Below are 27555 nucleotides of genomic sequence, written 5' to 3'. Positions count from 1 at the left end.
ATTGGTTGGGAAACAGCCTGGCTGTTGCAGATGGAAAAGCTTTAGAGAATACAACTAATTGTTCATATATATATAAAATATTTAACAAAGAGAGGGTCTATGCAGCCAAGTGGGAGAAAGAAGGAAGATGCATCCAAATGGGAGAAAGAAGGAAGATGCCAAGAGAGACCTATCTATTCTCACTAGATGCATTCAATGCTATAAATGTATGGGAAAAGAAATAGTGGAAAGGGTAAAGAAGTCAGAGGGGGAAGAAATCTCTGAAGTAATGCAGCACATTAATATTTATAGCAGGTAAGTATAAGTGAAATTAATCTGTGTTGCTAAGTAAACATACCTTAGGAGAGACATGGGAATGAAAGAGGGGGAAAAAAAAGAGCTAAGTGTTCTGACAGCTAAAATGCCATTGGGGCAGGCAGGACCTGTCAAGCAGCTGATCTAGTTTCAGAAGAGGTTACCTAACACAACAAGAAATATTTTCAGAGTAGTTGGCTTTTTCATTCCCCCCCACTGAGGATGGAAGCCACTGGGATTTCAACTATTCTCTTCCTCCAAACATTTGCAAATCAGGCATAACAGCAGTGTGATAATGCATGAGGTTTTTTAAGGATAAATGCTAACTTAGAACTAAGCGTACAGAAGCGAAAGCAAAGCTATTTTCATTCTCATCCTTGACTGCATCAGAAACAGCACATGGGGGGTAGGTAGCAGCTTAAAGGGTTAACATGCAGGGGTTTATAATAGAGAAATACAAACAACAAACAAAGCAACAGCCTGTCCCAAGCTTAAAGAGCATGGAAAGGCAGAAGCCTTCAAAGCTGCCTGCCCAACCCAGGGCAGGGATGTAGGAACATCTGTCCTGCTGCACATCTCACTCAGGGATTTGGAATCTGGCCCTTCTGTGTCTCTCCTGGGCTTGACACAGCCCTATGGAGATTACATGCACCGTTCTAAAAAAAGGGGCAGAAAACCCGCAAAGGCAGAGCCGGGCACTGGGGATACCCAGAGGGTGCTGTCAGATGAGATCAGCTGAGCGCGGCCGGAGCCCCAACCATGTCAGGTCGCTTCCACACACGCTTCCCGCTTCTCCCACCGCATACAATGAACACAGAATAAACCGGGCGCACAGAATAAACCCGCGCCGCCGCATCCATCACAGAGGGGCTGGGCATGAGCGGGACCCTGCGATACCACGAGGGCCGGCAGGGAGCTGCCATGCCCCAGCCCGGGCCTGCTGAGGGGCACCGGGACCCCCGCCCGTCCCCTCGGCTGTCAGCAGGCCACAGCCCGGGGGTGTGTGAGCCCCGTTCCCGGGCACCGCGGGCCCGCATCGCCCCCGGCCCGGGGCCCGGACACCGGCGGCACCGGGGGGTGAGGCGGAGGGGGTGCGGCGCATGCGCAGCGCCGCGCGCCGGACCCCAACGGCCGCCGAGCGCCGCGCTGCCCTCAGTGCCCGCCGGGACTCACCGAGGCGCAGGGGCTGGAGGTGGCGCTGGGGGTAGGCGAGCGCTGCACCGTGACCAGAGCCATCGAGGCGCGGCGGGGCCCCCCCGTCCGGCCGTCCGGCGGGGGCCTCACTCCATGGCGGGGACAGGGGAAGGGAGCGAAGCGGAGCGGAGGTGGCGAGGCGGCGACGGCCGCAGGGGGCGGCAGCGGCAGCAGCTCCGCGCGCGCCCGCGGCCTCTCGCCGACTGAGGCGCGGCGGGGCCGGGCCGGCCGGGCACAATGAGGCGCCAGCGCGCACGCGCCGACTGTCAGCGCGCGCGCGGCGCCGCCCCCTGGCGGCCGTGCCGCGTTAACCCCCGCGGCGCCGGCGGCTCCTGAGGGGTCGCGGCGCTCCCAGCCCCGGTCCCTGAGGGGGCTGCGGTAGTCTGGAGGGGCTCGACATCCTCACCCCGGTCCGTGACAGGGCTGCGATGGGCTGGAGGGGCTCGACAGCCTCACCCCGGCCCGTGACAGGGCTGCGATGGGCTGGAGGGGCTCGACAGCCTCACCCCAATCCCTGAGGGGGCTGCGATGCGCAGGGGAGCCCCGGCATCCCCATCCCGTTCCTGAGGGAGCTGGGGTGCCCCGTCATTCTTCCCCCGCCTGCTGAAGGGGTTTCGGCAGCGCACCCCGGATCCCTCAGCCTCATAGGTGGCTTTTATTAATTTATGTCAGCAGGGCGCCCTCAGTGTGCCTCCTGCCTGGTGATGGTTTGTGGAATCCCATCCCACCGGGAGCCGTGATGGTGGGTATGGCAACCCCTGGTGAAAGTTGGCATTAATGGTAACATAACGGAGCTTTTCGTTGGATTAGGCAGCAATAGTCACTCCATAGTGAAAGCAGCATATAACACCTCTTCATACATCAATGAACACGCCCAAACACCACAAACCGAGTCTAGTGATTACATCTTAAACATTCAAACATTCACTGATGCAGAACTGTTGGGCGTTTGGGGGTCTGAAACAAAGGGTCAAGTGCTATTAAACTTCATTTGCTTTGCAGTTTCAGCCTGGTGCCACCGAATTCATCAGAAGGAGGTAATTTGGATCAAGAATCTACAAAATTCATGGGAAGGAGGTGACTGGGATCAAGAATTGTCTCTTGGGCATCGAATGATAACATTACATATGATAACCAGAAACTGTTCTAAACTTTAAACAGAGCAAACTGTCAGAAGTGTGTATCAACACATAGATTCCATTTATTATCCCTTATTCCATTCATGGCTGATGCTGCTTCAATCTGTTCCTCAGGCTGACAGCACTTTTTGCCTGTAAATTTAAGAACTGGAGAAGCCACATGGTCTCTCTTTAGGTTATTCCCCGTTAAAATAATGATCAGGGAGGCTCCTGTAGCTGGGCTGGGCTGCAGTGGAGAAGTCAGGCTTGCTAATGGAGCATTTTGCCTCCTGGTGGACGGGTGAGGATGGAGGATAAGGGATGGAGGACAGGCTCCCTAAATTGGACTAAACGGAGTTTAGAGTGGGCTGCACAACAAGCCAGGGTCGTGAATATTCAAATATAGGGCTGCTTTCAGGCCCACAGCTCATGTTCAGGTATGTCTGCATTGATAGAGAGGATTGATGGAAGACTAAAGTACCCAGAATATTGTAAACCTGAGACTGGTGTTTCATTCTGGATTTTGATCAAGTCATGCAGGGATTACTATCAAGAAATTATTATTTAAACCAGGTTCCAAAGTAGACTTTTGTATAATTTTCATATGCCCTCTAGGTCTTCCAGGTATTTGAACAGCAAACACTTTTAAAAAACATTTACCACAGGTAAACAATGGAGTTGCTATCTACAGTTCACTAAAAGTCTGACATATCAGTTATTAGCTACAACAACCACAAATTGTGACAGTTCTCCAGCCTCTAGGAAGGTGTAATTTGCATGTGCAATATTTTTTTTTTAGCAGCAGAATTTAAATGTGGAGGAGGAAGCTATAAGGCAGATGTATTGGGATTGAAAAGAGCAATTAGAGGGCAGGCTGTGGTCACAGTATCAGGGTTGGTACAAAAAACAAACTGGAAGCTTGTGGCCTTATTCTTTCCTGTGCTGGCAGCACTGTGGTCAGCACCTGCTGCTTCAGCCCAGAGTAGCATTTCAAAGGAGTGGAGCTGTACATGAGCTGGTTTTGTACACATTTCCAAAACTGACTATTTAATACACTGCAAACATTTCCCTGGCTAACACAACTTATTATTACTACATGTTAGGGCTTTTATTGCATAATCTTGGCATCAGCTGCAAAAGACAACAGAGTGCTCCCAAAATGTATCTTACAGAGAGAAACAAAACAAAACAAAAAAAAAAGATAGAACAGGCAATTCCAGCAAAACATCTGTGATGACATATTCAGCCCATTATTTTGTCAACAGTGCAAGTATTTGGTGGCATAATAAAAGGATACACTTTGCTTAGCAAAAACATTAAGGGATAACAGCCAAGTCAGATAGAGTACAATTAAAGGTTTGCTTAACCCACGGGATTCCACTTCCAGAAAAATAAAAATAGAGCTGTTTTGATCCATCCTTCTAAGTTCTAGTTGTATATTCTTGTTTGGGGATTGAAAAAAAAAAATCACCTTTTTTTTTTTAAATTTATGTTTCATGCTCAAAAAGTTTTGTAAGTTAATCATAATAGCAACAGAATTCTGAATTGCAAAGGGGCAAAACCAAGCCCACCTGGGAGAAGAGATAACAGGAATTAATCATGAGCAAACTGCTTTGAGGAAAAAGTGCACAATCCAGTTTAAAGCCTCATTTTAAATTACTCCTGAGCACTAATTTTCTGCTTCATTTTGTTAACATAATTGATGCTAGACTTCAACACATCTTGGAAATGCACTGCAATGTGCATATTTCCTTCTGATACGTTTCTCCAAATAAATAGCAAAGAAATGATAATTTATTATGGTGCATTTTTCACATGAAAGTTGACCTCCTCTATTTCAAGCTTTCTTACAGGCTATCCCATGAAATGGGGACTAATAGAGGGCAGGGCACCTTGCACCTTGACAAATACCATAGATAAAGTCACAGTTCAGTTTTCCTGCAGGTGGGCAATCCAAAGGTTTTGCCACTTCCAGTATAAAATACAAAGAAAGAAACAGCATTAGATAAAGCTCATTTCCTGGCAGAAATTGCCATGAGTTTCTCAGTGGGAAGTCGTGCCTAGCCCAAGGGAATTGCTGAACAGGCACCTGATTTACATTCGTGTAAATGAGTGCAGAATTCCTGTTGTAGATGTATTTGTCTTTTGCCTTCTCCTTTTCCTGTCATATTATTCTTCAAAGAATATAGGAGAGATTATGAAAGGGGACTCATCAAATTCCTTTAGATTCAGGTTTAAAAGCAATCTGACAAAATGGCACCGTGCTCTCCCCCCTCGTTAATGCTTGTGTGCCTTTCCTGCAAGGCTGCTTCAAAGCAACACAAGAAAGAAAGCCTGAAAATGTTTAAATTGAGTTTGTAATTAATTTCTTTTTATGTCTGAGATCCTAACATCTGGTTAACACAGTCCTCCCTTCAGCTGGTAATGGGCTTGAGACAGTTCTGGACGTTGTGAACCTTGAATCTGAAGGCAACCTGTCACTGGCACCTGCAGATTCTCTATTTGTGCCCTTAATGTTCTCTGTTGCTATTCATAGTCCTTTCTCGATTTTATTTTATTTTCAGTCATGTGATGCAATCTTCTAAGTTCAGTACAGAAGAGTCTGTTGGGCTGTGCCAAAGCCAAAAGACAACCTACAGCAATTTTGAACGTGGAAAGACATAGCAACCTTTGGGATTATTGCTTAGCAACTGCAAACACACAGAGGAGTAAAACTCACAGCCCAGCTCCACAGCAGGTCTGAGAAATCCCTAATTCACTTCAAGATTTTTAATGGTTGATGGGCATATATTAAATCCCTGTTGATTTGCAAAGCCACTTTGAGTGCAGGAGGAATAAGATCTATTTTGATACCTGCTCCAAAGGTAAGAAAAACAGTTCTTCAAAGCTTCAGAAAGCAAAGGAGAAAATGTTTTTAAATTTTAATTGTATTGAAAAGATCATGAATGAAAACGGTATTGGGTGTTTTGTGATAAGATAAATATGCTCTATGAAACACATGAGGGGAAGGCAAAATTATTTCTGAGCAATAGAATGTCAAAGAGATTGAACTTTGTTTTTGAAAGGACTTTTATAACTCAAACATCTAGAAAATATTTACCTAAACAAACTTTAGTCATTCCTGGCTTTATCCCACCCATCAAAATTCTCTGACAGAATAACAATGAGACCATAGGAATATTGTTTCTGAGCACATTTGGGTTTTCTACAGGAAACACTGAGATAATCTTTTTGTACCTGCAGGGATTCCAGCAAGAATATTTTTCTTACAGGAAAGGAGCCAGGGAAGTGGCATCCTACTAAATAATGGAAAGCTTATCTTGCCTTCAGCTTGAACAAAGGCTTACAGGAAACTTTATATCACACTTCAAATGTCCTGGGTGTTTCTAGAGTTTGCCTCTGTGCTCCATGCTCACTGTCATTTGGGCTCCATTTGGGAATGCCACAGGCCCTGAGAGCTCTCAATATTATTGTAAAAAATCATAGACTTGTAGAATGATTAAGTTTGGAAAAGACCTCCAAGATCATTAAATCCAACATTTGACCGAACACTGCGTTGCCAATGTGACCATGGCACTGAGTGCCACGTCCAGTTGTTTCCTGAGCACTTCCAGGGATGGTGGCTCCATCCCTTCCAATGCCTGACCATCCTTTCAGTGGAGAAATTCTTCCTTATGGGCCAAATTCTCAACTAATGAAAATCACTGAAGGTTATGAGCCAATGGAGTCATATCCACTGTGTGTCTCTGTAATCCTCCACACATCCCAAGTTTCATGACCTGATTGTAGCATTCCTTTGTTGGGTTTTTTTTGTTTGTTTGTTCTTCCATATCCTCTTAGTCTCCATCTGTACTGCATTAAAGCACTGGGCACAGTTCTCCATGCTCTGCTTCCATTCCTGGAGTTACGTGGATGCCGTGGAATGGAGACAGAACAGTCACACTGCTTGTTTCATGTTTTGTTTTGGTCAGAGACAAGGAGATCCTTTTTAAATATTTACTAATCCTCAAAACCATCCTAACAAAAGGTTGAGAGCAGTGTAGAAAACATATTCATCATCTTTCAGAATCAGCCACCTCATAAAGCAGAGTGCAGTTGTCACTTTAACATTGCACAGAAACTGCAGAGGGTTTCATAAAGGATGTTTAAGAAATAACATAAGTATTTGAAAATACAAGAACAGTTTATTTTGGCACAACAAAACCAGCTGATTTGGAATGTGACCAGAACATTTGGTTAACACCCTGCTTTGAACCGAGGACTCTGGTTTTACAGCTTGTTGAAAGGAACTCACCTGAGAAAGGAACAGTTCCACAGGGTGGACATGTTTCCCTTTCTACCATTGTAAATCCTTTCCAGCTCATGTCCTTTGGTGGCAAAACCAACAACCAACCTAAAACCTTCTCTGTGGGTCAGGTAGGCAGCTTGAGCCATCCCATTCCCAGCAGGAATGTGCTTTTGGAAAAAAATTTACTAGAAGATGCCAACAAGCCCATTGAGAAAACAAACCTAGAAATTTAATGCTGTGATGCATCCCACCCATCCAGGCAGTATTTGTACTCCAACAGTGTTAATGAACCAGAAGGTCAACATATTCATAATTAAATTTGTATGCCAGGAGGGCTGTAGATCACATTTATGCATTTCCTGGAAAGCTGAACTGCTTCAGAACAGCTACAAATGCTTAAACAGGAAGAGCAGTGCATATCAAAAGCAGTGCTATTGCTATGGATACTGAAAGGCCTCAGTGAAAAGCACTTTTTATTTAAAAACTTGAAGAGGGTAGAGTGGCAACAAGTTCAGAGTAGAGTTTCATCTCTAATTTGGAACGGTTTTAGATTATTTTTTAATATCACCCTTCCCTTGCTGTTGTTTAACACTGAGCTGGGGAATTTTCAGCATGCTGCTGATTTTTCATGCTTTGAATCAAGTAGTAGCCAGTCTTCTGCTCCATTCTGTGTCTGTTAATCCCATTCCAGATGCAGACAGTTATTCATGGAGATATATAGGGACGTTTTTCAAATTGTGCCTTGTGAGCAGCTCAGTTTCTTCCTGATATTTCACAGAATGAACATTTTAAGCAGTGAAGTTCTTGAAATTGTAAAGGGATTATTATTTTACAGAGTGATCTACAACATAAAATGCTCATGAGCAACTTAATCACAGAATTCATAGTGTAGGTTTCTCCTTTCTGTAGTAACTCTGCTGACCCATGCACCTGTGTCCTTGTTACCTTAACAAAATGTCCAGAGCAAAAAAAGTTGCCACAGTTGAAGTGAAACAGTTTGTGGGACAAGCTTCCTCATGTTCTTCACAGCCTCAGAAAAGCTGAAGCAGAGGAAGCATGTAGAGGAATCTTGCTCCTGGGTATCTGGAATTTTCCATTACTTGCTTCCTTTGTCTCATATCCACTGGATTTCCTGGAGGCAGGGAATGGACCTAAACAGAAATTATGTGCTGGGGGTAAGAGGATTCCACTGGTTGGAACTGGGGGGACAAGTTCCAAGCACTGTTCACTGCTTGGTTTCTGAGTCTCTAAGTGACCTGGAATTAATCATTCCCCTTTTGTGTCTCAGTTTCTTCTGCCCTAGGAAAGGAACACATTAATTTCGTTGCTCTGTCTCCAAGGGCTGTTGTGATACATAATTAATCTTTATAAATCATTTACTGATCTTTGAAGTAAAGGGTCTGTATTTATTTAAGAGTACAAAGCAGCAGTAACAGAATAAAAAAGGAACATAGAAAAAATATTAGTTAATGCCTAACAATAGAGTCTATTCCTGTGTCACCTGTTAGGGCACTGCTGCATCTTTTGGCATTACATAACAGCTCCTTTTTTCCTGTGTCACAGTGATTGAGGTATGGCTGCTCAGCCAGAAGAATCAGCCCAATCTGCAGATCTACCAGATCCTGAACTTGGACATAAGGATGGGACTGCAACAGAGATGGAAGGCAGTCAGGGGGGTCATGAACTGCCACATCCTCATAATTACACTTCCTGGAAAGAGTGTTTTCATGAAAAGGTACAACAAAGGTGTCTGAGTCTGCAGGAGACAAAGATGAGGTTGGTTCAAGCACAAAAGGCAGAAGAAGCAAAGGTGAGGAGGAGAGAACCTGGGGCCTGCCTGGCCAGAGAGTGGTACAATGAGGAGGAGAAGACACTCGATACTCGCCTCTATTTGCTCGACAACCTCCTCCCTACATTAATCCCAGGAACAGAAAATTTGTTAATGGCAGTGGAAAGAAACCATGTGCTTGTATCAGACCAAGAACCAGGCAGATTTAAGCCCATTAATTATCTTGCAGAATACCTGATGAGGCATAACCCTCAGTACAGTGTTCCTACAAAACCAGGCCCATACCTGAGAGAAATGGAGGTGGTCTCGGAGGAGCTCAAGTCTTTGAGGCAAGGTACAACATCCCAGAGGTGAGAGCACTGACAGGGTGGCTGGTCACAAGGCCAGAGCTGGTGTCTTGGTCTCTGTTTTACAAAAGGAATGGTGTCCCTGCAGCCTGGCTGGCACAATCTCGAGCAAAACACACCTTGTGGAGTGCAGTGCCAGGAATTTATTTGTCTCATAAAAACTTGAGAAGCAGGACTAATGCCAGAACATGGCACACAAAATGAAACACTAGTTATTCCTGTTTAAGGAAATATTCTGCCCTTCACAAGGATGTAATTCCTCCTTAGACTCTATCTTAACACATGAGCAATGCAAACTGCTTCCAAGCTGGTCTAGCTTAGTGACAGCAGCTCTTTGGGACAGGTGTTAATATGAAAGGTCTGGAGACTCTTCAGATAGTTTCTTCTCTAGTCTTCCAAATTTAATAGAAACATAACCTTTTTTTCCTCCTTCAGGATGATTTCTCTTGACTAAGCCAACAACATTGTCCTGGCACATTGTAGAAACTCCTTCACCCAGGATTGATTTTTATTTAGGCTTTCCTTTTATATTCTGTTTTTCCTTTTAAAGTAGAAACTGTTTTGTATTTTGTTCTGTTGCTTATTTCTGGGCTGTTTGCTTTAGTATAATACTTAATGAGTGTTGGAATGGGGTTCCATGGCACCTTACAAAATGCTAAAATGTGAGAGCATTCGATGAACAGTAATTTATTTTCATTGCTCTGTTCAGGAAAATATAGATGTGAACTTTTCAGTTCATAGAAGATCCAGAGGTGATGGTGATTAATGTCAAAATTACTTATTCACTACTAGATCACTTTATTCTGTATCTGTGTTTGTAGAATAATGACTTCTGTTTGAATGACTCTCCATTTGCATAAATAGTGCATACACCTTGAAAATTGGTTTCAGTGTCAGGAATTAGGGAAGTCAAATGTTGACATGTCTTATGCATAAACCCTAAATGAAGATAATTGAAGTTCCCAGTATTATAATGCTTAAAAGGATATGTTAAGTCTCTCTATCTGAGCTTCTGTCTCCACATTTCCATTAAACATACTGCTGCAGTTTGTAGGAACATGTCTGATGTGAATACAACAAAGCAGCATGAGAAGTGAATTTTATACAGTCACTGATAAAAGAATTTCAGTTTTATTTACTGTTTTTTAAATGTTGGTCCACTGTTACAAATGAGCTGGGGAAATATGTCTTTCAGTGAGTTTGCACTCGAGCACGGGCTGTTCTGGGGGGATGTTTAGGATGTCAGCCTTGCCACGCCTTTGCTTTGGGAACAGTTTTATCATTCCTGTTGCTTCACAGAGGGACACCTGGATATATCTCTTTTATTTTGAAAAAGTAATTGAACTAAAATGCATAAAATCTCCTGGGGTTTTGGAGTAGACTTTTGTTGAATACAAAGTGTTGGCTACCCATGACCTGTTATCTTGACCTTGGCTGTTAAGCCCATCTTTACATTTGGAGACAGGTTCTGCATTTGTAGCTCTCAGAACTGAGTGAAAGGAAGTGACTATCAAGACTTACAGAAATAAATATCTCCATAGACAGCATTGCCAGGGGGGTTCTGTAATCATGGCTGTAGCAGGTTTTGCATATCCACTGCTAGTAGTATCATGGGATTTGCATTCACAGCAGCTCAGGATTTACATATTTGTGATGACTGTATTGTGGGATTTGCATGGGATTCTTAAATCACAGCAACACAGGATTTTAACAGCACCACACAGCAGTGAGACTCCTCATGTGAGTCACTGGATTTAAACAGGCTGGAATTGTTACAAGAGCAATGCCAGTCTGTGCTTAACACCTCTCACATAAGCACCAGAAAGGTGAGGAATGAAATTCTGGCCCAAATGAAGGTCCTGGGAGCCTTGGCATTACCTTCGGGTAAGGCAGGATTCATCACAGGTTCCCATCTAACACTTTTCTATCCTCAGCGAGCTCTCTTGGACTCCCTCCAGTTTCTCCTTAACTGGCACCTGACTGGGAGTCAAGGCAGGAAGGAGAACAGATGGGAGAAATTCCTTATGCACATGGACTGATACCTGAAACAGAGCCTTTGTCCAGGGATGGGAGTCCTTCAGGCTGAGTCACCCTCCCTGTGTGGGAGGCAGGCAGCTCTCTTCCTGAGGAAACATGTTTGGTTCTGCAGGGAGAAGTCACCTCGCTGCCATCTCATCTTTTCTGGAAATGTCTGATCCAAAATGAGCTCACTTTGCAGTGGGTGGTGCCTGGTTCTGTTACCCCTGTTTTGCCATTATTGTCTGAGGGACACCAGGCAGAGGATGCAGCTGCCCAGTTTTATGACCCTAGAAATGAATGCAAAACTGTGGCCCAGTGCAGGTGCAGCACAGAATGTAACTTGTGCTGGGCAGTGCCCAAATTAATCACCAGAGCACCTTGGCAGCTCTGAGCACAGCCCAGGCTCTGCTTCCAGTCTGCAGACAGAGGAGGAACTACCTCTACAAATGGTCTGGTTTTCTCTTTCTGCTGCATTGGAGAAAAATCTGTCTGTCCACTTAGGTTGGTACCTGCTGCATTCCTTCTCTTATCCTCTCCAGCTCTGGGAGGGAGTCAAAAGTTGGGAAAATATTTCACCCTCCCCCTGCTATCAAAGTGCCCGAGGCTGAGCTGCCTCAGCAGCACTTGTGCAATGCCCACCATCAATTAAGGAACCAAATGATTCATTAAGAAACCTCTGTGATAAATGGCCATGAAGAACAAGGACCTTGTGATAAAACTGACTGTGATCAAAGTGTATTGCTGTGACATGTAAAACAGGTCTTTCTGTTCATTAAAGAAAATATTGATGGGTTATAATTTGTAGGATGACCCCAGAGGAACGGAAGAGGGCAGGGACAGGATCAGCCCATTTCACAGCATGTGACACACAGGGGGAAGAAGGAAGCAGGAATCCTTAGCCAAAATATATTTTTTGGAGTTGTCAGGTATAAAAGAGGAGCAATTCCCCTTTCTCTGAATAGCTGCAGAGGGTGTGAAGGCCATGAAGATGAGCAGCTGCCTCAGTGCAGAGAGATTCCAGCAGCCTCCATGAACAGGAGCTGTTCTCTCCATATGAACTGATCATTTGGCTTTAAGCGTTTTGACCTTCCTAAAAGGTTTTTGCCCCATTTCATAAATTAACAAAGTCAAAATCAAAGCAGATGAGTTCAGGATCAATTTTTTCACTTCTTTTGTTGTGTGAAATGGAGGATTGGGAAAAACATGGCTGGATGTTTAGAGAAGCAAAGAAAACAAAAGCAGGAAGAAAGGGAGCTGACTGGCAGTCCAAACCTGCAAACTCCATGTGTTGAAAATGATGGAGAGGCTGAGGTATTATCCCTGTCCTAAGGCAGTGAGGGCTCTATTGTGTGAGGCTGCTTCAGAAATTTTATTGAACATTGTTCTTTGCCAGTGAAGTGCTTGTGTGAAAAGGTACTTGAGTTTGGAGACAATGAAGTCTGATGCAATTTTGTTGGTAAATCAAGTGTAGCAAATTATGCACCTGTCTCCCTGCTAGAATTGAAAGGAAATTGAAGGACATCTACACAATAAATGATGAATGTCATTATAAACGTGAAGGTAAAATGTGTCACTGTTGAAATGACACAAAACTAGGAGAGCTGCACAGATGATTTTTCATTAAATGTCTTCCATATAGACAGGAATTTCAGCAAAGAGTTGCTTCCTTTTGTTTTGTTCTTTAGGGTAGGCTTAATCACTCTTAAGTATGCCTGTGATGGTCTCTTTCTAATCCATGTTCCCATGTCCTACAGGCTGGTCCAGATGAGGGCTGAGGCAAAGAAGATACATGAGGAAAGGGAGGAGGTGGAAAGACAGAAGGCTGAGGAGACAGCAAGGAGAAAGGAGGTGTTGGCAGCTCTGTTCAAGGAGTGGACAGTGGATGGCCATGAAAGAATCCCAGCAGCACTGGTAACTGGGGGAGATCCTGCTGTGGTTGTTGCAGACAGGATGAAAAGGACATTTGTGCTAGTGCCATGTACCCTGGCATGGCAGCATGGGGCACAAGCATGGGTGATGGCTCTGCCACCACAGGGTCAGGGGACAGGGCCTTGTTCACAAATCTTACCTGTGTGTAAGACCCATGACTGGCCCATATGTCTGATTATTCTGGGTGATTTATTTTAGTAATTGTCTACTGTTGTCTGCATGACACAGGCTATTACCTTGATTTTTAGGTTCAGAGTGCCTTGAGGTTTTTTCCAGATGTCACTGATTCTATCCCTGAAGATATGAGAAAAGGCAAGTTTTCAATGTGCCTTCCTTAGTTTTATTGCTGTGATCTGAATTCTGATGTGAACTGTGAGCAAACAGCAAATGGATTTGATAACAGAGAAAGAATCTCTAAGGGTAGTTACATCAGGATGCCAACCACAAATCTTCAGATAGATGGGAAAGAGACTGAACCACCATGTAATTCATTAATATGATCTTGAAAATTATGGAAAAATGCTTAAAAAATCTTTCAGGGAGATAGAAAGACCAGATGCAGACCTTTTCCACTTACATCCCTTATTAGCCACACATTGCCATGTGCTTACTGCTTTTTTTAAGAGTCACTGTGCCAACCTCCTCCTTTTTGAGTTTGTCTCATGGGAGGTCTTGGAAATACTGGCATACTGGTAGATATGGAACAAAAGTGGGATCAACAAACTTAAAGTCTGACAGTTGTTACCTGTGATGGTTTCAGAGGAATTGCTGAGGTTTACCAAATGCTCCAACCAATAGATCATGTCAGCAAGCCCTTCCCTTGGCATGCAGTGACACACAGCCCAGAGCACTCAGCTCAGAAAGATTTCCATAATTCCTGTCCACTTTGTACAGCTCACACTTGACCTCCCCAGATGAGGATAATTGAACAGAACCAGGAACACTGAAGTGGCAACAGGAGCCTGCTGCCAGCCCTTTACACTGAGAGCCTGTAATGATCATGAATGATAACAAATGTGTCTTTGCTGATTTGGGATGATAAACAGGACACTCCAGAGTGTTTCTGTTGCTGCTGGAGTCACCTCTCAACAGACACCTGGAACTCACCCTGTCTGTATTACAGAATTGTTCCTCTGAGTAATCATCCAATGTTGGTAGGATGTTGTGTGACTGCCAAACAAAGCCCCTGTGCTCCTGCTCTGGAGCTGTGCTTCCCCAGTGCAAACAGAACCTGGGACATGAGATTGTGGAGGAATTTCCTGCCCAGATATTTGCTCACCAGATGCTGGGAGTGCTCTCTGTACTATTTCCCTAATAGGCTCCATTACTTAATTTATTTCACTTAATAGCATTCAATGTACATTAACAGAACATTACAGTCTGATTTATAGTTCAATAAAGATAATGTACAGTTTAGAAACATATCAACCAACAAGAGATAAATGCATTCTATGATGATTTTTCTCATTATTCCTGATATATTTAGAAGAAAGAACAGAAAAATAATGCAAACAGAAATAGCATGTCTGTTTTCAAAGAACTCGTTCAGAAACCTATATAGATGTTTGATGTCTCTTGTCAGTTCCATTATAGCAACCAGAAGCTGACCAAAACATACTTTTGAATATCATCATCAGTAAAAATATTCCCATATTCTTGAGAAAATTACTATGATTTTCAGATTCTTCTCTTGCAAAGCAGAATCCATGTCTCCAGAGTTCTAAGGCAGTTTTATCTGTTTGTTAAATCAAAAATCATTTCCTCCCTCACACAATTAGTTGTAAGTACTGTTAAAATCATTGCAATTTGCACCAACTTATGTCAAGAATAAATATGACTCTACAGTTCTGAATAGCTAAATGGAGATTCTCAGCAAGAGAAATGCAAGCAGATTTAGATGCTCTGTATACAGTCAGATGGTTCAGCTACTGTGGGATAACCTCAAATAAATGTCATCCAACATGAGAAGAAAGTTAATGTAACAGCACATTGTGCAAAAATACGTGTAAAATATGCAAAATCACAACTGTTGCTTTCTAAACCAATACCCCTTCATTTGTTTTACCAGCAACCCATGACAGGAAGCTGAAAATCTTGAACACATTGGAAAAACCAGTATACCTAGATAAGTTCACAAAGGTGAGAAATGAAATAAGAGCATTTGGTTCAGAATGTGGCATTTGTCACAAAGTGCCAGCATTTCCCTGGAGAGAGCCTAGAGGAGTAAGTGAAGGGCTGCCCTTCTCCAGCATCCCAGGTAACTGGCTGTATCTGGACATTTCACATTCCATCTCCATCCTCTCACCACACTTCCACTCTGGCCAGCTGGAGGGAACTGTTCTGCTTTCCTCAGAGCTGCAGCCTTGCTGCTTGTTGGGAAGGGACTCCTGGAGCAGTGGTTTTTAGGACACCCCTCCTCATCCCTTTCTAAAATGTCAAAGCCCTGAATCACTTGGGAATTCAGACTCACAGGGGGTTTGGTGTCCCACTACAACCATTAGCCTGGGATAATTAGTAACATCCTCACAGTATTGTTATTTCTGATTAAGTTTCATTAACCAGGATGAACCAAGCCATGAAGACCTGGGATGAGAAGCCTTGTCCTGAACTATCACTTGTCTGAGCCATAAACAAACTGCAACAAGTCTCATAAATATTCATGAAACATAACCAAGTAGTTTTAAACTCAAAAGCTGTCATTGGGAAACATCAGAAGTGTGGTTTCAACTCATCAAAATCATAAATGCAGTTGGAAGTTTCACCCCATTACTCTGCTGTTCCTCAAGCTGAAAACAACCAAATTGTTTCAAACTCTATTTATTGAAAGCTGTCCAGGCCAAGGCTTTGCCAACAATTTTTACCTGAAACAGAGCTGGATTTTATGGCTGGGAAATTAAACCTGTAAAAAGGGGTGTTTAGAATAGGAATAATGGCAGACCCTCATTGCAGCAGTGCTAGTGGGTACTGTTGTAATAATTAAAACCAGAGTATAAAGCAGCTGTGCAGAGACTAATTCCAAGCAACCATGTGTGATTTTTTGTGCTTTCTTCCCTCTCAGGAGACTCACATGTTTGGTATTTTGCACAGAGATGCATTTTTATGGTAACTTGTTGAAGGTTTTTTTAAGCATGAAATGAGATATTTTTGAATTTAACCTCAGAATTATTGCATCTAATTAAGAAGACTATTGTGGATAATGAGAGCCCAGAGAATTGCTTTTGTCACTGCAATGAAGCATCAGTCCATAACCCCTATGGTACATATATATAATCACTGAATGAATTCATGCTCCATTAGCATTAGAAAACTGTTTAAAATGTACATTGTGTACTCTTTATTTTAACTCAATTAAAGATATGACAACAGAGATCAGAAGCACGAAAGACATGGATTGTCAGGCTGTGTGATTTGCCAGGAATGTTCTCTCAGAACATATTCTCTGATTCTTTTTCCAGTCTGGTTTTAATTGAATCAATTGATGAGGCTTTCATCACTTCTCTTGGGAACTATTCCATCATCAGGACAGGGCTGCTTCTAATCCTCAGCTACAATTTACCTTTGTTCACCCCTTTCCATCATCCACCAAACCCAGAAAGAGATGATCTTCCTCCACGCTGGTCAGGGCCCTTTCCCATGTGGAAAGCATTGCTTTTAATGGACCTTAAAATTAAAAGGCACTTTTTTTTTTTCTTCCTTGAATTTAGTGCAGCTTTGGGTTACTTAAAGGCTGTTAGAAACTCAGTAGAGAGACCTCACACATCATTGTTTTTCAGGTTTGGTTTTGGTTTTTTTTCAGAAATGCAGAACAGTGGCTGTTGTATTCTTACATCCTTTGTGACAACCTCGTGGGGTCTTTTATATGAAAAGCATTTAAATCCCAGGGACCAGCCCTTAATAGTTTATTTCACAAGCTTTGTGCTCTAACACACAGAACCCCCAGCAGTCTGGCACAAAGCTATTGACACCAAGGGAAATGCTCACATTGTCTTTGCAGGGTCAGAATCAGGCTTTAAAGGTGAGATTATTTTCCACGATTGTATGAGGCTTTCTCCATTTCTAGTGAGATCAGTAGGAACAAGAACAGATCCATTGTTTTTGATGATAATGTGGTCACAAACTATACCAAGGACTCTGGGTAGCAAGAAGGAGGCGTGCCAGCTTTCTTTGGAGAGGTGTCAAAAATCTCTCAGTTAATAACAAATTAATGTATGTTAATTATGTGTACAGTAATTTACACATCAGCTCAGAAAGGCTTAAGCCTGTGGTGGTGCCTCCTGCCCACATGGTGCTTGTAAACAGTGTCCTGTGAAGCTGTTAGACACAGTATTAGTGCAGGAGCCTTTGGATGTGTCATCAAGGTGACATTCAGAATAACAAACTGCTTGTCCAACCTGCCTGACCCCAACAGCCTCACCTTTAAGGTTCCTCTGTCACAGGGCTCTGGGTTCTAATAACCCCAAGAAGCTGGTTGGATACTCATAGCCCCAGATGTGCCACCTTCTCTCCAAACTACATCCTTTTTTATGCTGAAATGAAGAAAAAACCCACATTGCATTGGGAGCTCTTCTTTCCTGCCAGCCACCCCTCAGGCCATTGCTTTTTTTCTATTCTTCCTCTCTTCTCCACTTGTCCCATATATTTGGAAATAACACAATATAGACATGAATAATAATAACATATATTAATATTTCAGCTGGTTATTGCCTGTGTGGCATTTCAACAAGCCCAAGATATTTTAGCACTTATGTCAGGTATCCATACTCTCAAAATGGGATAATGGGAAACATTCTGTGCTTTGGAAATTCCTCCTTTTAACTGTATGAGCTCCCTGTTAGTGTGGCTGGCTCAAGAAACCTACTGTAATAATTCAGCCCAGGCTCTGGGATTGTGGTTTGTTCTGATGGCCATTATTATTTATGTCATGCACACCACATTTTTAGAACCACATTGCTTTTGCTCATAAAAGCCACATGGCTATAAATCCAAAGTGTTAAGGTGTCTCCAAGGCTGGAACGTAAAATCAGTCTCAAGTCAGGAGTATTCCCAGTGTCAGAGGACTTGGGTGACAGCAGGCTCATTTCCAAAAGGATCTTCCATTTTTTTATTGTATCCAACTGCTTCTCTAAACACTGAAATTGTAGGCAATGCTCCTTTTGTGGCATTTGAGAGTTGAGTGACTGTCACCCCTGCAGAATGTAATGGCTCAAAATGTCTCCTTTGGGGTGAAGTCAAGAATACTAATTCTGCAGAAAACCATGGAGAACTTAAATCCTCTACAAGAAAATGGAGCTTAAGCCACAACTTTTCATAGGAGGGATCTGATCCAGCATCTCTGCTTGACCTTGATAAGTGACCTCTGGACCAGGAAAGGAACTGTTCAGGATACAGATTTCTGCAGTGTGCCAGGCTTGTTTGGAGATTATTGTTTCTCCTGAAGGGGAGAATGAAGTAGGCACCAAGTCTGTGTTGTGTTGGCAGATTAAATTACAAATTCCTAAATATTTGATTGCACGTAATAGATTTTTAGGAGTTCAACGAAAGGTGAAAATGCTTGAAGAAAGATAACCATGTCCAGTGCTGCTTTCTCTCTATAGCTTATCCTTTCCTATGCTGAACATGTTTCAAGTGACAAGTTCCAAGAAATCGTGGAATATCTCCATAAGTGTGCTGAGGACTTCCAAGAAGCAACAAAGAATGACACACGGAGGCAAATTTTTATTGACCTCTTCCAAGTTTGTGATCGTGGAAAGGTAGGCAAAGCAGCTCAGCCTAATTTCAATGTGGGCATGCTCCCAGTTTGGTATTTCTCTGGGTCACTGCTTGCTTTTTCTTTTCCTCAACTCTAGATCCTCTCTTTGTGCTTACTCAGCAGTATTTTAGAGAGCAATAGCTGCTGCACTGTTGTTAAAATCATAGTTCTTAGACACAGAAACATCCAACAGCCTATTAACTGATGGCTAATTAGAAACTGAATTACCTAAATTGATGACTTGGGACTGAAGTTTGGTGATTCTGGAGAAGAAATTAACCATGGCCTCTAATTCTAAAACGTTACCTGCTTCCACAGCACGTTCAGAATATTTGAGTGCTAATTTATCTATTCAGCCACATTTGAGCAAAGCTAATCTGATGTAGATTGACTTTAACAAATGTGCACATTAATTCAATAATTACATATATTGCATTAATTATGTTGCATTACTTTATAGATCTGAAGGGCTTCTATCAATAAATCTCATAGTTAAAATTTAAAATGCAAAATAATCCACCTTTACAGCCTCTCTGAGAACAGTACTGTGAACTTCAGCCACAGTTTATGGACAGGAAATTAAAATACAGTAAGTCAGTTACAGAGTTGGAAATGAAACTCAAAAGCCATAATTTGGTTTTCAGCAGCTTTAAACTCTATCTATCATCCTCTCAGTACACCTGCATCTCCATTAAAAAGCAAACAAAAAAAGTGCTAGACTCATTAGAAAACCAGTAAATAGTAAGAACTGAAGAATCAATGACATAAACTATTGCTAAAAACTTGGGCTTCATCCAAAAAGTGTGGTACTTGTTATGAGAACCCTCAGTTTGGCAGTTGCTGGCTGCTACAGGGCAAGCAGTTGCCCTAACCTTGGTTTTCTCCCCTACATAAATTTTATATTCCACCCAGCACTCCTCCAGCTATGCTTGCAGAGCCTACCCAGAGTGAACTGTGCTGTACAATGTCATGCTAATAATGTCATTACTGCCAAGAGAAAGGAATTACAGGGCTCATTTCAACACCAATAGTGTGTTGTAGAGAATAGCAGGCAAGCTGCTGTTTCAGGATGAGGGAAGAAATGTGTCTGCTTCCCAGCTAGGAGACATTTGACTTTCCTAAGGCTCTGTCAAGAAGGGCTGTGATGGATCCTCCTGGCTACAAGGATACAGAAACCTGAGTCTGTCTTTGCCAGGGATTTCCAAAGGATCCCTTCTTTCCTTTCGTGTTTTAAAGTGACTTTCTTCCTATTATTTCTGTGGGCAGTAATCACCATCTCTATGCTGCTAATCCCAGTGGAATCTCAGAGGCAAAGAGCCAAAAATACTAACACAACAGGAGTGAGCAGCTATCAGCAATGACGCCACTGCTGCCGAAAAAAACCTGATCAGAGCACAGAGTTGTGGTTTCCAGGCTCCGAGGTAGCCCTGCCCTGCAAATTGAGTTCACTAAAGTGTCGTGTGGGCCACGCAGCTCTTTTAAACTTGGCCTTGTTTCTTTTGTAAAGTTCTACTGTACCCACAGGGGAGATAAAATGCAAAGTAACCCAAGGACTTCTAGCACTTGAATGTGATCCATTACCTGTAGAGCCCATTCTACACAGCACAGCAAAGCAGTTGTTTCAGTTCCTAATTTCCATTTGTTTGGTAGCAGGCAGTTATTCCAGTCTGCATGGTGAGTGTGGCTGGCTGCCTCAATGAGCTGCAATTAGGGCCAGGGAGCTGAGAAAGCAGTGTTTAAATTACAGTCAAATTAGAAGGTATCCACATGATCATTATTATGATTTCAAATGCATGCATCCAGAAGGATGGCAGCTCAGAAGGACAGCCTGGACTATCCACTGCAGCAGAAACTTGCCAAGACAATCCCAGAACACAGTTGGATCACTGCTATAATACCCCAAAAAGCAATGGCTCAGTGAATTTTTAACTTATTGTCCCTGTGCTCACTTGTATCAGTTTATTTTATAACTCTTCATTAATTTCCAGGGATGTTTTAAACAAGGGATTTTAAAATTAAATTTAATTTAGTCAGAGATTAGTTTTCAAGCCAATGGAGTTTGAGACACCCCTGATTATCTTTCTTGCCATACAGCAACAACAAAGTCTGCTTTCTCATGCCCTTTTCTAAGTGTCTGTTCTACCCTCTTGCTCACTAACCAGCTCATTGTAGGGTTCAGGATACACACATCACATTTCCAGAAAAACAATCAAGTGGTTAAACACTGACCTATCCCTGATTAAATGGCAAGTCTGGTTTAGTCTGTGTTGCCAAAGGAATTACTCACAGGTCACAGAACATTGCTGAAAACAGCTGAGAATCATCACCTGCCAATATCTAGGTGACAAAAAAATTAGGTCAACGTGTTTCAATTCCCTGGGCACTAAAGCTGCCCCGAGTTTTGGGCAGCTGTACAAACACAGATGGATTTCTGTTGTGGAGAGGAGAGGCTGTACCTGCCCTGCTCACAAGGTGCAGCACGAAGGGCAGGTGGGCAGGAATCTGTCATCAGCCTCCTTAGTCACACACCAAGTGCAAAGAAAAGTCACCTTTTCTACTAAATTTAGGAACTGGGAAAAATAGCACAGCTGGGGAGAGGAGTTGGAAATGGTTTCTTGTTGTAGTGCTTCTCTCTTCTATAGGTGGCTGTACTGTGACATTTTCCTCCCAGGGTAAGTCATAAGGAAAAGTGTCCTGAAATAACAGGAACCCCTCCTAAAATGGCAAATCTGTGTAAATTGGAAATGTTTAAATAATTAAATAAATCCCTATTAATATTTGGCAATTTCAGCTATTTTATCTATTTATATATATTACCTGTTTTTATATAAAAATAAAATTTTTGAATCCAAAGAACAAAAAACTCTTCAAGAATTTGAGTTACCTAATCCTCCAATAATATTATTTTAATATGAGAAAAAGGTAACTGAATCCCAAAACAACATCCTTCTTTTTAATAATACTTCACTCATCTATTCCCATTGTAATGAAGTAAAATTATGCTTTAGTGCTGCAAAGTTCAGGGCAGCCAGCAGATGATTATGACGAGTAACAGCTGAGGAAATTTGAATGGAAAATTAAGTGTGTGTAATGGAAATACTGAATGGAGGATCCAAATATTCCACAGTGATCTGGGAACACCTTTAAAACATTGTGTGTTTGTGCATCTCCTAAATGGATCAGAGCATGATCTGATCTATTCAACTGAAAGACAAATAACAAGAAGAAATGTTTGCACAGGGGTGTGCAAGGTATCTGTATGTTAATATCAAGATACTGGGAATCAGGACCTACATCTTGTAAGTTTAGGGACAGAATTTTGTGAGGACATTTGTTGTTCCAAACCTACCCATAGCTGAAATTCAATCCTGACTTCCAGCATTTTTTTTTACCAGCAAGAATTAAATTACCAGATACTGAAGCACTAAAATTGTACCAGATGGCTTCTTACATTTCACTTCTGGTCCTTTCTGCAGAACTGGCAAAACCCCTTCCTTGTAGAGGAGGGTGCTGCTGTACCAGCAAATGTGATGTGTTCACTTAGTTCCAGCGTTAACTTCATCAGTGGGTGAGATGTGTTGGGTCTCTGGGTTGTTTCCATATCCTCTGTTTTTAACTATTGCTGCCAAGAATTACAGTTTCAGGTTATAAACAATGCAGTCATCTTAAGCTAATTTCCAGAAAAGAACAGCAAAGTTCTTCCTTTATTTCTTTAGTCTAAGGGCAGGCAAAGTTCACAAGGAATTAAAAGCCTGGTGAAATTTACATTTTGCAGTTTTTAATCTAAGAACAAAATGTGAAAAGGAAATCAATAATTCAGATGGAAAGCTATTCACTACAAATAATGAACTTAAGTAAATCTGTTTCCTAATTAACTACTTTATTTCACTAATGGGAAGGAGATTACAAAGGTGGCAGGATTTAAATAATGACAATGGGAATACATCATAAAATGGAAAACTTGCAATCGTTTAGTTTGCTTTACTTTTTAAACCCCACAATTTCCTGATTGGAAATGACCCATTCCATTGCCTTTTCCTGGGTTTATCGTCTGTGTACACTCACCCTGAGCAACAAAGATTTAATAAACTCTGCACCTTCCTCTACACTGGAACTGCTGATACCTCTCTCACCTCTGTGGTCAAATGTCTATGAATTTTTAAAGGAAATTAGGGAGGTTGTCATAATAGCTCAGATTTTTGGACTAATTATGTTTCCAGGCCAATACATCACACTTCAAAGGAGATGAAGGGGCACAAAACCAAACTACAATGTGCAGTCACTAAGGTAACACAGCACAGCCCATAATAGATGGAAATTCTTCCATGGTACTGTCAGGCAATCAATATCTGTCCTGAGAGGATGAAGTGTTGAAGCTTTGATCTCGACACGCAGAACTCCTTTGGCAGAACAGTTACAATTATCTCACTGTAATTTGTCAAGGACACGGAAAAGGAAGAGCCTGCAAAGTAATATGTGTGGAGAGTTCCAGCTCAGCCCAGAAGAAATTTTTGCCTCTATGAAATAAATTAACTTCTTTGGAATTTGTAGTGATGTTCTGGTAATGGATAATTATCAGCCACAGGTAATTCTTGGCTGATGGTGCCTTTGTAGTGCTGCAAATGTTGATGTAAGTCAAAGAACCACCGGAGAAACCCAATAATTGTAATCTTTTTATCTAGGTTGGTGTCTTGGATAGACAAAAAATACTGGCCCTGCTGAGACACTTCTATGACAGAAGGTCCGCGAGTCATAAGTGGGAACTGTGGAACCCCAGAGAATGTGAGCACGTGGGATGTTTCAGTTGTGGTTAAAACATTGGGAGTCCACACAAGGCTGGATGGTTCAGATATGTTTTATAAGTGTTACCAGAAATAAACAGAGCCCAAAAAAGGGACCCAAATGACTGCTATGACCTATACACCTGAATTTGCAAGCACATTTGGCAAACTGCGATGCAATGTTCAGAAATGCTTCAGCATCCAAAAGTTTTCCTTGCTACAAAATTCTGAAGTACTTTTTGGGAAATAGAATTAAAGAAAGACTCTTTCTGAAATGATTATTAGAAGTTAATTTTGTGTTTGCACTAAAATACCTCCAGAAAGAAAAAGAAAAAATGGAGGGAATCATCTGCATGAAAGTAAAATATTTTAAAGATATTGGACATTAATTAATTGCTGAGATCAAATGCAAGGTGAATTACATCCCTCCTTCTAAGTGTAGAGAATGATTAAATATTTATTTCAAAGGAAAAGTGGTGTAATACTTAGCCAGAAGAGTAGATCTCTGCAGGCAAAGACATTATTCTGAAGTTTTGTGTTCCTGAGATGTGTCTTTGCAGAAGATACTTTCTGGCAGTTTGTATTTACTTGGCATTACATTTTTTCTTTAAATTTTCTTATGCAATGCTAGAGAAGATAAAACCAGTAGACACTATCACCTTACACATATTTTTTCTGTTTTAGGGCCAATAATTGAGCTGCAAGATATTAATCTTATGGATTTCTGGGGAAGCCTTGGTGACCAGGAAGTTTGTGAGGAAGTCAGTGAAAGTTTGTTCTTGTCTGAAACAGAAATTTCTGAGGCAGAGATTTTAGGATATGAATCTATAGATGATGATAGGCAAGAGACTGACAGAATGAGCACCAGTGTTACAGAAGAAGTTGTTGAAGAAATGCACATGAGTGAAACTGAGACTGGAGGAGTTTCCAAGGAGGAAAATGAAGCAGCAGAGCCAAGTGCTTCTGAAGTGAGCAAGGAAGGTGAGGATGCCATGTCAGCAATGGAAAGCACTGGCCTTGAAGCTGCTGATTTGGATGGAGAACCTGGATCTGGAAAACCGGAGGAATCCATCCTGGGCAGTGAGCCTGAGACAGAAACAAAACCAGAAGATTATACCTCAGACAGAGAAGCTGGATCAGAAGGGCAAGTTAGTCAAGAGGACAGTGGAGTTACAGGGATATCACCTGAAGGTACAAGCACAGCCTCAGGAGAGGGAGCTGTGACAGACACGGACGCCACTGACTCCCAACAGGCTGGGAAAGAAACCTCTGCAAGCAACGAGAGCCAGTCTGACCAACAGACAAGCTCAGAGATAAGACTGCATGACCAGGGTAAAGTATTTTCTTTTTTCTGACAGACTTTAATCATATTCTATGTATATGTTTAGATTGGTTTAACTACAGGGTGTTTTAAATCCATTTCAAAACCATGTGAGTGATTTCTGAGTCGAGAAGACCATAAGCTTTGCTATAGCTTCTCAGCATGGTGTTTTCTGCCAAGGTTTCAGAGCTTATTCCTCTCACAGGAGGCAGGTGAGTCACTTTGCTGGTGATCTGTATTCAAGGCCCTGAGCAGACACTTTAATTCACAGAGTCTGTGAAGCAGCAGTATTTTTATAATAAGGAGAAACTTTATGTTCTGTTTGACTCTGTAATATTACCATAGCAAGACAGGAACCTGAGCACATTAAATCTAGAAATTACTTAAATAACTTTTAGACTGTGACTGCCTATAGGGAGATGAGCTATGAGATCATCTAGCAGGAACCTTTTATTTGAATCTCTCACTGTGTTTCCAAAGGATGATCCTACTTCATTGTCTACAAAGGCCTTTGTTCTAGGAAGGCTGTGATCAGACAACTGTGTTTCAAAGAGGTATTTTCTTAAACATCCTAGAAGGGCCAACCTCCTTGCTAGCACTCTGGGAACACTCTTGTGTCTCACGGTTCAGAACACTGCAAGAACCAGGCCTGCATTGTCTGAACAATCCAGTGACAGGTTCATCATGTAAAGCTGATGGTACAGCCCCCTGGGACCTACAGCTTTCTGTAGTAACTCCCAGTGCACAGCATTACCCTGTCCTTCAGTCAGTCCTTGGATGTGCATCCTGTCTGTCTGGGACAGCAATCTCTCAACGAGGTCTTTGTCTCAGACAGCCCCCTGCTGAGTAACAGCAATTCCAGCTCACCTGCAGTCAGGGTTTGACCTGGCTCTAGGATGGCATCCATGCCAGACTGGATCTGCAGAGCTGCTATTAGAGCACTATAAGCAGATTAAGGCCTTTACTCAGCATGGAGTCAGTCTGTATTCAGCTGTAATTTCCCTGGATAGGAAGTGCAGGATTGAGGGCTGTGTTGATAGCTGCCACGTGGTTGGCTTTAGGGCAGCATTTGGCTTCCTGTGACACACGGTGCTTTCTGCCTTTCAGACTCAGGTTCCAGTGTGGCAGAGATTCAGAACCATCAGGATTCTTTTATGAAGAGCTTTGCTGCAAGCTGCCTCACCCCGCCACAGTTTGTACAGCTCATGGACAATTTTGTTGGTGAAGACATTTCTCTGCCTACTGTGAAGAGGCTTACTGCATTTATCAAAAGAGAATACAAACAGACAGAAGAGGAAAAAATTAAACAACGAGAAAGAGTAAATATTGATAAGTTTTGCTGATCTCATGTCCAAACAAAAACCAAGCAAATGCCCACAAACACTTTGCAAAGTCAGCTGTTAATCTGATGCTGGCAGAGCTCTCCACTTGCAGCCTTGCATCCCCTGTTCCTTCAGGAGACCTTTTACCCCTTTGTTTTCATTCTAGATGCTCCCTCCCTAGCCCTCAGCTCTGGAAGTGATGACAGACTCATCCTGTTAGAGGTTGTCTGTCTGTCCTAGAGCCGGACTCAGTTGATAGTTAATTGTGAAAGAGCCCAAAACATTCCATTCTGCTTATTCACCTTTATAATGGCCAAGAACCTGATCTCTGACCTACTGCACTGGCATGTACATAGAAGGTTGTGGATGTTTGGGGAGGATTTTAAAACAAGTGTGTTTGGGTTTGTTATATGCATGGCTGGATGTGAACGGGCACAGGCTTATTTGGTTTTAAGTTACAAGGTACTCTTGCCATGTGTTGTAAAAAAAATATTCTCCTTCCTCATGCCCAGCATCAGTGTGCCTCATATCACTTCAGGTCTGTTTTGTGGTGCATTTCTCTAGCTGTGTTTTCCTCAGACCTCCTTCTGGTTTCCCTCTGTGCTGCTGACCTAATTTGAATGAGATATTGGCTCTGACGGCTCCGTAGTCCTCACTGAACACAGCACACACTGCCAGGATTTTGGCCTTTGAGTGAATTCCACTCCAGCCAGTTATCCCTCTATGCTGGGTTTAGAGGACAAATGGTAACATGTGTTTGCTTGGAGCCCACACACTTCAGGGCAGCACCAGCAACATAACAGTGTACAGAAATATGAACTGTCACATCTCTGTTGTCACTACAAGGCTGTGGTTAGCTCTTGCTGGGGAGACATTTGTGTTCTGGGAAACTTGCACTTACCTGAGCTGACATCACCTTAAATCCAGCACAGCCTTAATTTGTTCACTGTGAAATAACTCTCTGCAGTGCTGATCCTACCTGGTAAACTGAACTGTCACCTGTGTTTAGTGTTTCTAAGTTATCTCCCAGGTTTAATGATTCATCTCTAGCTCTGAGCCGTGTATGTACAGATTTGGCCTGGCCCATAGGAATTATGTGATTGGCACAACCACTGCAGAATTTGGAATTTTTACACTTGTGTAGTGTCCCCATTTGTGTAGTGTCCAGCATCAGTGTCCAGGAGTTACCAAACACCAGCTGTTCCTCTGCTGCAGGTTCACCGCATGTCTCACGTGGCCCAAAGGAAACATCTTTTGGAGGCACTGTTTGAAAAGTGGGACAGCAAAGCATGTGGGTCCCTGGACCTGGAAGAGGTGATTGCTGTTCTGAGCACATTCAAGGGACACAAGGGAAAAGAGGCCTTGATGAAGGGTAAGGAAAAATCTCTGCTCTGTGAGAACAAC

General features: G+C 42.4%; 2 protein-coding genes across 4 annotated transcripts in view; one reads left to right on the top strand and one right to left on the bottom strand.

The window, feature by feature from the left end:
* The window catches only part of SSH2 (slingshot protein phosphatase 2), a 90607-nt gene extending 88885 nt beyond the window's left edge, over positions 1 to 1722 (bottom strand). The window contains exon 1 of the mRNA XM_071448158.1: positions 1468 to 1722. Within this exon, the coding sequence (XP_071304259.1) occupies positions 1468 to 1530 (63 nt within the window). The 5' untranslated portion in view covers positions 1531 to 1722. The remainder of the gene's footprint in view (positions 1 to 1467) is intronic.
* Positions 1723 to 5038: 3316 nt separating this feature from the next.
* Positions 5039 to 27555, top strand: part of EFCAB5 (EF-hand calcium binding domain 5) — a 32027-nt gene continuing 9510 nt past the window's right edge. The window contains exons 1-10 of one of the 3 annotated variants that reach the window (XM_071448166.1): positions 5039 to 5470; positions 8458 to 9033; positions 12804 to 12960; positions 13227 to 13290; positions 15047 to 15117; positions 18573 to 18728; positions 23410 to 23509; positions 24193 to 24840; positions 25937 to 26148; positions 27367 to 27523. In XM_071448166.1, the coding sequence (XP_071304267.1) occupies positions 8468 to 9033; positions 12804 to 12960; positions 13227 to 13290; positions 15047 to 15117; positions 18573 to 18728; positions 23410 to 23509; positions 24193 to 24840; positions 25937 to 26148; positions 27367 to 27523 (2131 nt within the window). In that variant the 5' untranslated portion in view covers positions 5039 to 5470; positions 8458 to 8467. Of the gene's footprint in view, positions 5471 to 8457; positions 9034 to 12803; positions 12961 to 13226; positions 13291 to 15046; positions 15118 to 18572; positions 18729 to 23409; positions 23510 to 24192; positions 24841 to 25936; positions 26149 to 27366; positions 27524 to 27555 lie in introns of those variants that run through there. The other 2 variants (XM_071448164.1, XM_071448165.1) reach the window with 2 other exon arrangements.

The sequence above is a fragment of the Agelaius tricolor genome, unplaced genomic scaffold, assembly GCF_023055355.1.
Source record: "Agelaius tricolor isolate 1412-34295 unplaced genomic scaffold, bAgeTri1.0.p SCAF_25, whole genome shotgun sequence".
Classification (NCBI taxonomy): domain Eukaryota; kingdom Metazoa; phylum Chordata; class Aves; order Passeriformes; family Icteridae; genus Agelaius; species Agelaius tricolor.
The sequence above is the reverse complement of the archived record's forward strand: the minus strand, read 5'-3'. Positions and strand labels throughout refer to the sequence as shown.